Raw genomic sequence first — 13706 nt, forward strand, 5'->3', positions numbered from 1 at the left:
CTGAATGAGGCAGGCCTGAAACAGTAGCTACTTATAGCCATAGTCCTACAAAGGTCTATTCACTTATCATGTAGACATTTTCGTGTAGCCTACTAGACGAGTTAATCGGATATTATTAATGGATTAACTGTTTATTCAAATGCAAATCGGTCATCCTTTACTTCTGGATTTCGCTGAAACGAAAGTTACCGGTTACCGAAACGAAAGTTACCACAAGCTTGTCTGATTCATGGGAAACGAAACTAAGGGGAATGGATATTATTGCGGAAGTACGGAGCTTACACTCATTCGTAGAAGATGTCGGAGAAGGATATTCTACGGCAGTATCAGACATATATCACACAAATTATCCAGCCATCGTGTGTACTACCTCTGCTCGACTTCTTAAGTGGTGAGTCATACGTTCATCATCAAACTGAGCATTTTGAAAGTTAATTTAAGTTAGTTAAGTCCGTGTTAATTCTCCACTTACTTATTAAGCTTGTTTTGTCCCAAACAGTCCATTGTAACCTTTTTGAAAACATCGGGACAATGCTTCAACATTGATTTATTAGTGTCATTGCCATTTAAATCAATGCAGATGGTTTTCTCAATGTCAAAACTCACATTCAACTGCCACCAACAATCATTTTTTCCCTATTCTGATGGTTGAGGTGGACACTAACTGAAGCTCCTGATCCAAGATCATTTATCTACATCATTGTATGCACTGCACTGCTGCCACACAATTGGTTGATTAGATAATCGCATGAATACATAGGTACAATTAAAGTTTAAAAAAGTTCGGTAATAAAGTGTTCGGTGAGTGTACAAAACAAAAAGTGATATACAATCTCTTGGACAGGTCCAGTTGGCAGCCTCCAGCATGTCCTATATTGAGTCCCATTTACATAAAAGGGTGTGATTTTGGCATGTACTTTATGTACCGTAAATAGCCTACCGGTATGCTGCTCCAAACGAAACATATGTCTCACAATAAAACGCATTTTAGGAAAAAAAGATCCTTAAGAATAAAATTCTACATCAGAAGCCTAATAAGAAATAAAGGCCTGCCTCGAATACAGGCCTTCCCCAAATAAAGGTCTGTGCTTTGTGCAGCCTAAGTAAATAAAAGGCCCCGGCCGCAATTTGAGGATTTACGGTGGATTACGGTGCATTTATAGATGCATGACCCAGACAATGCACATTGGTGATATTTCCTTGAATCCCTGGTAGCCCAGTTCAAGCACTATGCACCATTTGTAGGTGCTACTGTATGTAAATCACACATTATTTTATTATTTTTATGGTATCAGATAACAGGCACAAAGCATCTCAATCGCTCATTGTTTAACCCCATTCTACCTCTAGCCTAAAGTCATTTGCCACTCCCTCCTGAAATCTATCCATTCCTTGCCCATTTACAGAGTTAAACAGGAGAAAATGCATTTCCATCGAAGACCATTACCACTTGCTTGAATCAGTGAAAAAAAAATGTATATATATAATTTTCATATTGTTTTTAGAAAACTATGTTTGAGGGGTTTGTAAAATCTTGCAAACGATGAATTACTAACCCTGGCTGTTATGTTATGCTGTATACCCCTAGTATTCTTTAGCTTTTGCAGTTTGTGTGGTTAACTGCAGATCACAACACAAAGTTGCAATAGTGATCATTGATGATCTGCGTTTTCAGACCATGCAGAGCAGATCAAGACCACTGAGACCCAAAAGGGCCCGACTGAGGCAGCCATTCTGATGATGTCATTTATTTATGACCTCATAGAGGAGCCAGGCTGGTTTCGAATGCTCCTGGATGGCTTCAGCCATGCAGGTAAACATCAACCCCTCTTTATCCGGAAAGAACCATCAGGGCAATTCAAATAATCCCTGTCATATTACAAGGTTCATGGTTTTAGATCAATGGCTGGACCATTTTAGATCAGTGTTTTGTGAGACAGGTCACTAATAATAACTTGTTGGATATTCTATATTTTCCATTAACAATAACCTGTCAAAACAAGTACTATACTTTTTACAAGTAAAGTATAGTGTTGTGCAAGAGTACACACTATAGGAAGTTTGTTTGGCATAATTAAAATAATTTCCATGATCAATAGATTGCATTAAAGAGAATGCAATCTATTGCAAGATGTTGGCTTGACCCCAACATCTTCTACACTGAAAGTAAAATTATCAATGCCCAGCATATTTATGTAAAATAGCCATTGCTGTATTTTTGACGATGTTATCTCTTGGTTTGAGGACCATTGCTGTAATGTCACTGATCCCCACCACTTGTGTTTCCAGGTTATCGTACCCTTGCTGAAGCTATTGAATTGAATAACTTTGCTGGCATAGAGAAGGCGGCAGTCCACAAAGAGGAGGTTAGGAGGCTCAGTGTCATACTAAACAACGTGAAGCCCCTGGACATTCTGTTACACATGTCTGAGGTGCTGCTGCCATCCCAGGGCGAGAGGGTGGAGCGGGTGAGTGAGACTCAGTCATAGACCTTACCACACACTGCATTAACAGTGGGAGAGGTTTTTTTATCAGCAGCTTTTCTGACATAGTTAAGGAGCGCAGCCTGTAATCCAAAGAGCCAAAGGTCATTGGTTTCATAGCCAATTGGTAGACTGCTGCTGAAGCCATATACAAGTTCCTTAGCCTGCTACATCTAAGCCATGCCATAAAAGAACTAAGTAAATCTGTAATTGAGATGTTTTCATAAGTGTGGGTTAATGTCAAATTGCACAAAGGAGCTTCATTTCCATATTCAGGAAGCCCCTTTCTCGCCTTTTCAGGCAACCGCAGAGCGTGGGAATACACATGGAATTCAAACACTGCTGGACTTCCTCCTCAGAACTGACAATCCCAAATGGTACCAGCACTTCCTGGATGCTCTGAGTAAAGGTGGATATGGCCATGTGGTGGATGTCCTGGATGATCAAAATGGAAAAGCATCTGAGCAAAGTGGTAAATTAGTTGCCCGTAAATTCACATTTTGCCTGTGTTGATCCACAGGCAACAATTAAGATGGATCCCCCACCCCTGAATTTCTCTTATCTCAGGTGCTGAAGGCAAGGAAGAAGCATTGGAGGAAATGGAAGTTTCTTTCAGTGAAGAAGCAGGGCCCTCAAATCTCTGTGCTAGTGCAGGTAATTTGTGGTCTTGTTTACCAAACACTGTCATGTAACTCCAGTGCAGTTATTCAGTGGCTCTATCTGAATTCTGACCACGGTTACATACATGTAGGTGCAGTGTTTGTTTTTGTGTTGTCTGTTTCAGACTCTGTGAAAGATGGATGCCAACCAGCATCAGATTATGAGGATGTACCTACTTTAGTGGAACTGCGAAAGTACCAAAACGAATTAGCTCGACCAGCACTGATATGCAAGAACACGATTATATGTGCTCCAACAGGTGGGATTATTGCATGTCAAAGCAGTTTCCTATGAGACAGTGTTTGAAATTGTTGTCAGCGCAGCAGTCCTTAAGACAGCCTTATGCACCAGCTTATTGAAACACATGCTGTAATATGGGCTACAAATCAGGTACAATCCATGTGCTAGAATTTCTGAGCCAATACATTCCAAATACAGATATCCAGATGAATGCAAAAACTCAGTCTGTCACTATGTCTGGCCAATGAGACCAAGAATACTTTGTCTTGGCTCAGGCTCTGGGAAAACGGTGGTTGCCATGGAGATCTGCAGAAATCACTTGGAGCAGCGCACAGAAGAGAGCCAGCGGAAAGTGGTGTTCCTTGCCAACACGATCCCACTGTGCCAGCAGCAGATGGAAATGTTCCAAAAGTACTTTGAAAACACAGAGTAAGGCCTGCCCCATTTTAGGCATTACATCTCACCTACAACATGATATGATATGTAACATGAAACATGTCTGTGTGAACGTATGATTAGAACTGATTATCACAGTACAGCAACGGATGTAAGATTGTGTTCATGTTCTGTGCATCCAGCAGGTGGCAGACATGTTCCGTTTAAAAACATCATGGGTCTGGTTGAAGATCTTTGTATAACCCTGCGATTTGTCTGTTATACTAGTGTTGCAGTGACCGGTCATTTTGGGGACAAGTGCAGCAAACTAGCTATCAAAGTTTCAGTGCAGAATTATGACATCATAGTGATGACACCAAAGCTTCTGGATATTAACCTTGATGATGGCATCATTCCTGGACTCTCAACATTCACCCTGATCTTCTTTGATGAATGCCACCACACCATGAAGAACCATTCCTACAGTGCAATCATGAAAAAGTACATGGACATCAAGCTGGGTCCTGAACCAACAAAACTCCCACAGGTAGCCTACTGAGAGCCTGAACTGAATATACTGTATCTTTCAACCTTGTCTTCCTGGTTTAAACAGTAGTATAGAATCTAGACTCTAGATCATGAAAAAGAATAGTGAGGTACATTTTAACAACCATAAAAACAGCGTTTTGAAGTGTGTCCCTTCAAAGTATTAACATGTAAACTCTTTTAAGTACTTAAAGAAAAATATTGCCCCTATAAGCCTCAACTAGCCTTGACACAAAATTCCTCCATATGAACCTACCTATGCACCATTCTTCAGATTGTAGGGCTGACCGCATCTGTAGGCGTGGGCAAGTCCAAAAATGAGTACGACGCCAGAGAGCACATCTTCCAGTTGTGTGCCAACCTAGACACGGACACCATCTCCACTGTGAAGCAGTATGAGGAAGAGCTTCGCTCCCATGTCTTTGTTCCATCTAAAGGTACAGTGCAGCCCATTTGTGCATTATGCATTTCCTTTATGGATTATCAGTTTACTCATTCATTCATCCACCATGCTGGCCTTGGCGTGTCGGTCTTGATGTTATCACTCCTTCAGAAAAGGGTACGGTGACCTTTTTGTGTATCATTTACCAGTGAAAGATGGCCATTATATTTATGGAATATAGAGATTTCCTGGCCAGAGAAAGCATTCATATGTGTTAGTGTAACTACAGATATTGGAATATGTTGAGGGAGATGTCGACCATCTGTCGGGTCTCAGCTTACACCATTGCAATACTGATTGGCAGCCTGTATATCTGTCCAAGACTGCATTGTGCTGGCACTCTTTTCAGCCTCTTAATGATCAGACCACAGGGAAACTTCTCATCCCCCAGTCCAGATAGTACAATGGTCTCAGTTTCATAATATTACAATTTCATGTGAGATTATTTAATGTCACAAATATACAGTGGACTCTCGTTTACAGAAATTTGCCTTAATTATCTGAGATGGGTCTAGAACTTGATTGGAGTCCACCTGCGGCAAATTGAATTGATTTGACATAGTTTACGCTGCATGTCAGGACAAAAACCAAGCAGTTCAGTTTTGGAGATTTCTCTTTTAGTGCACCGACTATAGCAAGGCTTGCTTTCATAGTTGTACTGTTTTAACAGTGTAGGGGCCTATATTGTAGTCCTGTAGCTCAACTAGTGCTTGGCACTAACACTGCCAAGGTTATGGATTCAATTCCCACTGGTCCTAGCCATCCTGAAAAATGTATGAGCTCATGGTATTGTGCTTTGAATAAAAATATTAATCAAATGGCAGATATTTGAATGGCATATTTTCAAATGGGTGCAGTGGGTAGCACTGCCGCCTCACAGCAAGGAGGTCCTGGGTTCGAAGCCCCGTCGGCCGGGGCCTCTCTGTGTGGAGTTTGCATGTTCTCCCCGTGTCTGCGTGGGTTTCCTCCGTGTACTCCGGTTTCCTCCGACAGTCCAAAGACATGCATGTTAGGCTGATTGGAGAGTCTAAATTGCCCATGGGTATGAGTGTGTGGGTGAATGGTGTGTGTGCCCTGCGATGGACTGGCGACCCGTCCAGGGTGTATTCCTGCCTTTCGCCCAATGTATGCTGGGATAGGCTCCAGCCCCCATGCGACCCTGTTCAGGATAAGCGGGCTCAGATGATGGATGGATGGATGGATATTTTCAAATGCAATGCTAGTGCGTGAGCTATTGATAGGTGTTATAATTTTATCACTTTCTGTTTCAGTAGACTAGAGCATAAAAATGAGGTAACAAGCATACAAAATCGCTTTGTCGCTTTGAGAAAAGCCAAAGAACTGTCAATTCAGAAGAGACATGCTAATTGAACAAATTCCGGTACTGGGTACAAAAAATGCTTAAATGGTTAAACATACCACGTAGCACTGTAAGGGAAATAATAAAAAAATTTAAACATATAGAATGGTTGCAAACTTGCCAGGAAGAGGATGGAAGTGCACGTTGTCCCCACAGATAGTGAGGAAGATGGTGAGGGAGGCAGTAATGAACCCAAGGATCACAGTTTAAGAATTGCAGAGATTGGTTACATCTTGGGGTCAACAAGTCTTAAAAAGAACCATAAAATGGCACCTCCATACCTCTTCAGGGTGACAAGAAGACAGCCCTTACTGAGCACAGTAAACAAAACCAAGCACCTGGAGTTTGCCAAACCTCAATGGAATTATGTCAACAACTGTCATTTTGGTTTACTGTACTAATCTAATATTATATCTTCCTTGTGTGGATCGTGGTTTTAGTGTAAGAGAATAATTTATCACCTGGTTTCTTTCATAGATACTAGAATTGCCAAGCGCCGTATCTCCAACCGTTTCATGGATATCGTGTTGGAACTGATGGCACACGTAGAATCCCTTGCAGAAAAATCCTACAACATTGGTAAGAGGCTATTTAATTTTATTATTTCATGTATGCATTCACTTATTTAGGAGCCATTTATACCCAGAGTAATTTAATAGGTTATTATGCTACAACACAATATGGCACAATACATTAGATGCATCACATCTAAGGACTGCATAATTTTAATATAAGGGACACCCATAATTCATTTTATTTTGATCATCAGATTCTATTCTGATAAATTCAGCAAAGTAAAAGTAATTGTGCATTAAAATGTACATTAGTATGTACCAGATGGCCAAACCTTTGAATACCACTGTATAGCGGTAAAAACGAAGGTTTGTGTCCATTGACATGATGTGTTAGCTGAGTGAAGAGCTGAACCTCTTTAGCATTCTTTCATTGTTTGGATAATTATTTTGGCTCCTTAAATCCACTAGGCACCCTGTCTAAGATACCACGGAGCACTCGTGGGAGTCAGAGTTATGAGCAATGGATTGTGGAGGTCCAGAGGAATTGCAAGGTTCTGAAGCTGGACAATGAGGATGAAGAGAAAAGGGTGTGCAGAAAGATTGTCACCTGTGCAGAGCACCTCAGGGTAGGACACAGCCCATCGCCCACAGCCAGTCACATGAGCCAGATACACCTCCAAAGAGTGACTTGACTCAATCCGACCTTTTGTTATATTATAATATTGTATTTGCCTTGTGTTTTTGCATTACTTAGAAATATAACGACTGCCTCATCATATTGGAAGATGCTCGGGCGAAAGATGCTTTTAAATATCTGCTTGAGTACTTTAACAACATGGATCCAGCATTTTTCGATGAGACCGATGAGAAACTGGTAAACTATTTTGAAGGTAACTTCCAGTGAAAGCTTGCCTGCAGTCTTATTTTTACACATAACACATTCATATAGACAGTAGACCAAGGAAATGAAACTGCAGCTGTATCTATAGAAAGTCTCATTCATCATTTTGTTATAGAAAAGAAGGCCATGTTGGAAGATTTTGCGAATGACAGTGTTGTGGACAACCCCAAGCTGTCTGAGCTGCAGATGGTCTTTGAAGAGCAGTACAGGTTTAAACCTGAAACTCGTACCATCCTGTTTGTCAAGACCAGGGCGCTAGCAGAGGTGAGAGGTGCACCCTATGAAAAAGAAAGTGCCAGAGGCCAGATAACTTTCATTGAAGCAGGTGATATTACAGTAAACATATATCGAACCAGTGAATGTTCCAACTCCACAGCCCCCTCCCTATTAATGCCACCTGCCTTGACCTATTTTATTTGTTTTCTCTGAACCATGGTTTTGTGGACGCTACATGCCAAAAGACAATAATATTGTGCAAGACCATCCGGCAGGTAGACAAGAAACCTATTTTGCAGACCACTGTTTATAAAATGAAAAACAGTATTATACTACACTGCCTTTGTTGGGGATTTATATGCAAAGGCACAGAGGTGTCAGGATGTTGGTTTAAAACCAGGGAAGTAACAATTTCCCCCATTAGCAATGCCTGTTTGACCCATTACATTACAGTATATCGCAAATTTTGTTATTTTTGTTGCTACGAGTCATTTAGCAATTACAGCTTTAGTAGTTGAACTGTGATAGTATTGTTTCAGAGAGGCCTTTCACACAATGAGTCATGCAAAGATGGCAGAGCATTGCAGGCACAACCAACAAAAAGCTTTTGATGCTTTTGTACAGACAACTGTCTATAGTGCTATTAATCAAGTTTAGACTAATCTCTACTTTAGCCCATATATACAGTCAGTATGCTGGCATGTTTTATATATTTCATGAAGATATCTAGCACTTCAGGAAATTGAGGATTGAAATGTCCTCTAGATGTGAGATCTATTGATTAATTTCATAAATAATTTCTAATAATTGCTACCTCGTCTTAATTGTCATTTGCCAGGCAATTAAAGATTGGGTTTTGGAAACACCTGCTCTAGCTCATCTCAGACCAAGAGTTCTCATCGGACGTAGAAAAACTGAAAACGTTGTAGGTAATGGTCATGTCCTCCCTCATCATCTTTGTACAGACAATAAGGAAAAGCCTTGAACCCAAGAATTAAGATTTCCTGAAATATTATAGGACAAAAGAGTAGGTATGGAGGACCTGCCAAAGTGTGTTATGTGTTGTCTTTGTGTGTCCTAGGGATGTCCCTGTCTAACCAGAAAGCTGCCCTGAATGCCTTTCAGGAGGGTGGCAGCAAACTGCTAATTGCCACATCTGTGGCAGATGAGGGCATCGACATTGCCACCTGCAACCTGGTGCTGCTCTATGACTACGTGGGTAACGTCATCAAAATGGTGCAGACCAGAGGTAAGTTGTGAGAGAGCTCTTGTGCAATTGGGTTGCACTTTCCCCCTTACCATGTCAAGCTTGCTTCTCAAAGTGGGTTGTGACTAACTGTTAGGTAAAATGGTTAACCAGGGCTGAGTCACAGTGAGAAGCACTGGCCTATGGCTATGGTAACAGTGGGAGAGTACTGGTCTAGGGTAATGTTCACAGTGGGAGAGTACTGGTCTAGGGTAATGTTCACAGTGGGAGAGTACTAGTCTAGGGTAATGTTCACAGTGGGAGAGTACTAGTCTAGGGTAATGTTCACAGTGGGTGAGTACTAGTCTAGGGTAATGTTCACAGTAGGAGAGTACTAGTCTAGGGTAATGTTCACAGTGGGTGAGTACTGGTCTAGGGTAATGTTCACAGTGGGAAGTGCTGGTCTAGGGCAATGGTCACAGTGGGAACACTGGACTATGATAATGGTCACATTGGGAGAGCACTGGCCAGTGACAGTGTCCTGTGTGTCCCAGGTCGTGGTAGAGCAAAGGACAGCCTCTGCATTCTGATCACCAGCAACTCAGAAAGTGCCACTAAGGAGCAGATTAATATCCTGCAAGAGAAAATGATGTATGATGCCATAGACAACATACAGAAAATCAACCACTCCCAATTCCTGGCAAAGGTAAACTGCAATCCACTCTGCAGACAGTGGCAGACATTTTGCTAAGCAGAACCTATGCATAGATGCTTACTGTAGGTTTGGATATAGTGTATAATCAGCTGTGAAACTTTGTGATGTGACTTGCATTAACCAGAATACAAAACTCATGTGGTAAGCAGAGCAGCAACAGTTTTGATTGATGAACTGAACTCAATATTTTTGGTTTCTGAGTATCTGAGTAGTTTGAACACATACACAAAACAAGTTAATCTGATCAGATGAAAGCTTAACATTTGGGCAGTGACAGGATAATTTGATTTTGTTAGCAAATGCATTCGACACACACTAACAGACACAGTTTTGGTGGGTTTCAGGAAGAATCTAAATTTCTAGGACTCATTTGACTGTCTAGTGGTTTATTCACTTCCATTTGATGATTTAGGTGAAGAAAATCCAGATAAACATGAAAAAAACACAGGATTTGATGAGACAGATGACCAAAGCCAAGAGTCAGGAAACTGACATCTTTGTGCTGCTGTGTGGAAAATGCCGCAAAATGACATGCAATTCCAAAGATCTCAGAGTCATTAAGGTGGAGTATGCATGTTTCTTCTTGTTTGATTTATTTAATTCTTGAAATTTTTAATTCATCGTGTTTTAAAATGATAGTATCGGAATATCAGTATATATCAACATAAATGTCTCAGCAGAAAGTTGCATGTGGTCTGTATAGGTTTGCTTAAAGTAACACTGGATGTGTCCATGTTGGTACAGAACTCTCACCGTGTCGTCATCAAGAAAGATTTCATTGACCTCTGCAATGTCACACCCCACCCCAAACCAAAGAAACATGATGAGATGGAAATGAAACGCAAGATAGCCTGCAAGGAATGTAACTGGGACTGGGGCATCATGGCCTCATACCTGGGGATTCCTGAACTACCTCTCCTCAAAACAGATGGCTTTACCTTTGTCAACAGTCGCACACAGACGAAAGCAGTGGTGGGGAAATGGCAGGACTTTCCAGGGGTGATAGAAGAGTTTGACATCCTGGAGATGAGCACTGATGCACAGGGAACAGGGGTCTAGTGACGTGAAGTACAGTGGCTCTCATATTATTCACCAGTACAGTGTCCTAATTATAATTCTATTATATTATTCATGATTTCAGGTGGCAATGGGCATAGAGGTGACATTAGCCTTTAGTATGGATATATTATGGCTTTTTATTACACCTTTATTAGTTAATATTTCACAATGTATCATTTGTACTAGTGTCATTGTATTAATACTTAGCACTGCATATGTTGTCTTATTGACAACGTCTCGTTTTTACATATCCAATATTTGTATTTTTCCTTTTTTTTTCAATCTTGTTGATCGTTCTATCTTCTCATTTTCTGTTTAGCACTTTTGCCAATTTTCAATGGAATAAGACAAACCAAAGAATTAATGAAATTATTACTAATAAATGAATTGTAATTCAGCCCAGTGCAGTAGAAAGCAGAAGTTTTTAATCAGTGTTATGGGGAGAACCCGTCGGAACCATTCGCAGACTCTGTAGTAAGCAACAGGCTTTAATCGGGTACCACAGAATACAAGGCAATGAACGGCAAACAGGGCTATACAGGGTAAGCAGTTATGTAGTTAGGTAGAATAGGTAGGGTGAACTCCAAAGACAGGCAGAGGTCAAAGCCGGATATCAAGACAAGGGGGGTTGGAGAACATGGGGCTGAAGGGCAGGAGACAGGTAAGGTAAGCAGAAGAACTGGAGCAGGGCTTGGAAGAAAATGGGTAGGCAGGCAGAAGGGCTGGAGCAGGACTGGACAGAGAACCAGGCAGGTAACAGCAACAGCAACAGATAGGTGATCAGGAACTGGCAGGGTGTCGGGAATTGGGAAAACAGAGGCTAGGAAGACATGACATGAAGACAAAGGCATGGCAAAAGAGCAAAGAAACAGGTTGGCTTTTATACAACACTAATCACAAGAAACAGCAAGAAACAGGTGAAGTGAGATGAAACACATCAGGTGCTGGGGTGGGGGGGAATGGAACATAAACACAGAAAACACATAGAAATAGGGAAACGGAAATGAAGAAACAGGCACAGGACATAAACACAGAAATGTAGAAACGGGGAAATGAAGACGGGCACGGGAATGTGAGGGAAAACATGAAAGCGAATATGGAACTAGAAAATGCATAAAATGGAAATCAGGAAATGACACAAATGTGGGACAGAGACACAGAACATGAGAAATGAGCCCGTCTGAAAACATGCAGGCTGCTTCACAGCACGTGGCCTCCCCTGTTGAGCAGGGCTGTTAGAGGCTTGTTTGTATTCCAGGTGAGTGCGGGTCTGGATGGCTGCGGTGTTGCTGTGCTGGTCTGAACCCCCATAGACGCAGCAGAGAGCTACATGACCTTAAATTACCTTAACTCTCCTGCATTGCCGCACTGCCTTTTGTCCTTTCTAAAACATCAGGGACAAATCTGTTAGGAACAGTGTTCGTTCTTTCTTTCTTTCTTTCTTTCTGTCACACAGAGAAGGAGAATGGGGCTAAAAAAAGAAACAAAAGCAGATTGTATGCATACAAACAGAAAATCTTAATATATGTAGACCATATTTTTTCTTTTTGGTCTTCTGGAAAAACTGCAGCAGAATTCTATTATCTAAATCTGAGATCTGTGAAATGTGTGCAAGACATGTACATTACCAATACTCTGATCTGTCATAGCCTTAATAGGTTTGATTTTTGTGTTTAATATACATCAGTGGATGTGCACCAAGTGCAAAAACATTTGCTTGTCTGACAACCAGTCCTGCTCAGTAACTGATTGTGTGGGGTGTCTGTCGCTAGGCAGAATGCAGTGGCCTCATAGACTCACCTCATGTGAACTTGAGATGCAGATACTATTAAGCTGTGTGCAGAATTTCAAGAGATGGCTATTTTGATTTATACTGGCTTACTGACTGCTATAGTAACAATCTAGAATTAAAAGTCAGCAATGTAGTCACAACCAAGAGTCATTTTCCTATTTTCCACAAAAATATTGGAACGGTTGCCCTAAAATGTCCTGCATGCAACAGAAATTGAGTAAACAAATATACACTGGCACACTTCAAAAACACACCAAGTACTTTTATTACACCAAACGCAGTAAAACGACTTGTGAATCTTTAAACATGTTTAACCAACTGATGCAAATACAACCCTCCAACTGACTGGTAGCTAAGATGTGTAGGTGGGCATTGGTTATAAATGTGCAATGTGGATGTGAACAAGCCACTATTCCTTTGATGTTTGTATTCAGTCTTCTGGCATCTTAATTGCATTTACAGCAGAGACAGACGTCAAATACCTGGAACAAGCTGGACATAATCACAGGTGTAACTAACCCTGATTTTCTGTAGACCTGTATTATCGTTTTTTAAACTGCAGCCAAATAGCTAGCGAATAGCGAATTTAATTTATGAGTGAACTGGCCCCTTTACACTGCACTACTGTGGGAGATTCTCTTAGCATTACACCACCAATGAGAACCGAGCACAGTACCATCCCAGGAAATAAAGATAATAGGACATAAAAGATTGCATAGTTCTTTTGACTGCCGGGTCAATGATTTCAGTATTAATCAGGTCAGTGAATTATAAGGAGATAAATGGTGTAATGAGATCTTTCTCCCTGTGGTTCTTGGATAACTGCATATGGACATTATACATTTTACTGTATACTCTACTGTGCATAAACTACTGTATACTCTGTAAACTGAATTTGTCAGTTACGGCAGTTCACCTAGACGTGGTGCAAAATGAAAATATGACAGCAGTCTTTAAATTATAAATGCATCATCACCATTTATTGCAGATTTAAATGAAAAATAGTTCAGTACCAAACAATTGGAGAGAAAATAGGGTGTTCATGTGATGTCAGGTTGCCATGGTCACTGTTCTTCTCTAAATACTCTAAATACATGTTTCCATCCATTCCAGCAGTATTGCAGTCATTCACCCTCATAGACACTACCCAGACACGACTGTCCTCTTCACAGCATGTGAAGAATATTATATTTCACCGGAACCTCTCTATTTCTCT

General features: G+C 40.9%; 1 protein-coding gene across 1 annotated transcript; it reads left to right on the forward strand.

Moving 5' to 3' along the window:
* The first annotated feature begins 249 nt into the window (after positions 1–249).
* On the forward strand, positions 250–11095 carry LOC133142358 (antiviral innate immune response receptor RIG-I-like). The gene is made up of 18 exons (XM_061263525.1): positions 250–391; positions 1676–1813; positions 2290–2468; positions 2784–2955; positions 3051–3137; positions 3268–3402; positions 3659–3812; positions 4047–4305; positions 4579–4741; positions 6584–6685; positions 7090–7247; positions 7376–7511; positions 7638–7786; positions 8577–8667; positions 8820–8987; positions 9479–9630; positions 10052–10201; positions 10384–11095. Exons 1-18 carry the CDS (start codon positions 298–300, stop codon positions 10696–10698), a joined length of 2802 nt encoding a protein of 933 aa, XP_061119509.1. The 5' UTR covers positions 250–297; the 3' UTR covers positions 10699–11095.
* The last annotated feature ends 2611 nt before the right edge of the window (positions 11096–13706 follow it).

The sequence above is a fragment of the Conger conger genome, chromosome 12 (assembly GCF_963514075.1).
Source record: "Conger conger chromosome 12, fConCon1.1, whole genome shotgun sequence".
NCBI classification, from domain to species: domain Eukaryota; kingdom Metazoa; phylum Chordata; class Actinopteri; order Anguilliformes; family Congridae; genus Conger; species Conger conger.

Excerpts from the sequence above, each read along its gene's own strand:
- LOC133142358 (XM_061263525.1), top strand. The coding sequence starts at position 298 with ATGTCGGAGAAGGATATTCTACGGCAGTATCAGACATATATCACACAA. Across the intron at positions 392-1,675 it reads TCTGCTCGACTTCTTAAGTG|ACCATGCAGAGCAGATCAAG; the intron begins GTGAGTCATACG and ends CTGCGTTTTCAG. Across the intron at positions 8,988-9,478 it reads CAAAATGGTGCAGACCAGAG|GTCGTGGTAGAGCAAAGGAC; the intron begins GTAAGTTGTGAG and ends TGTGTGTCCCAG.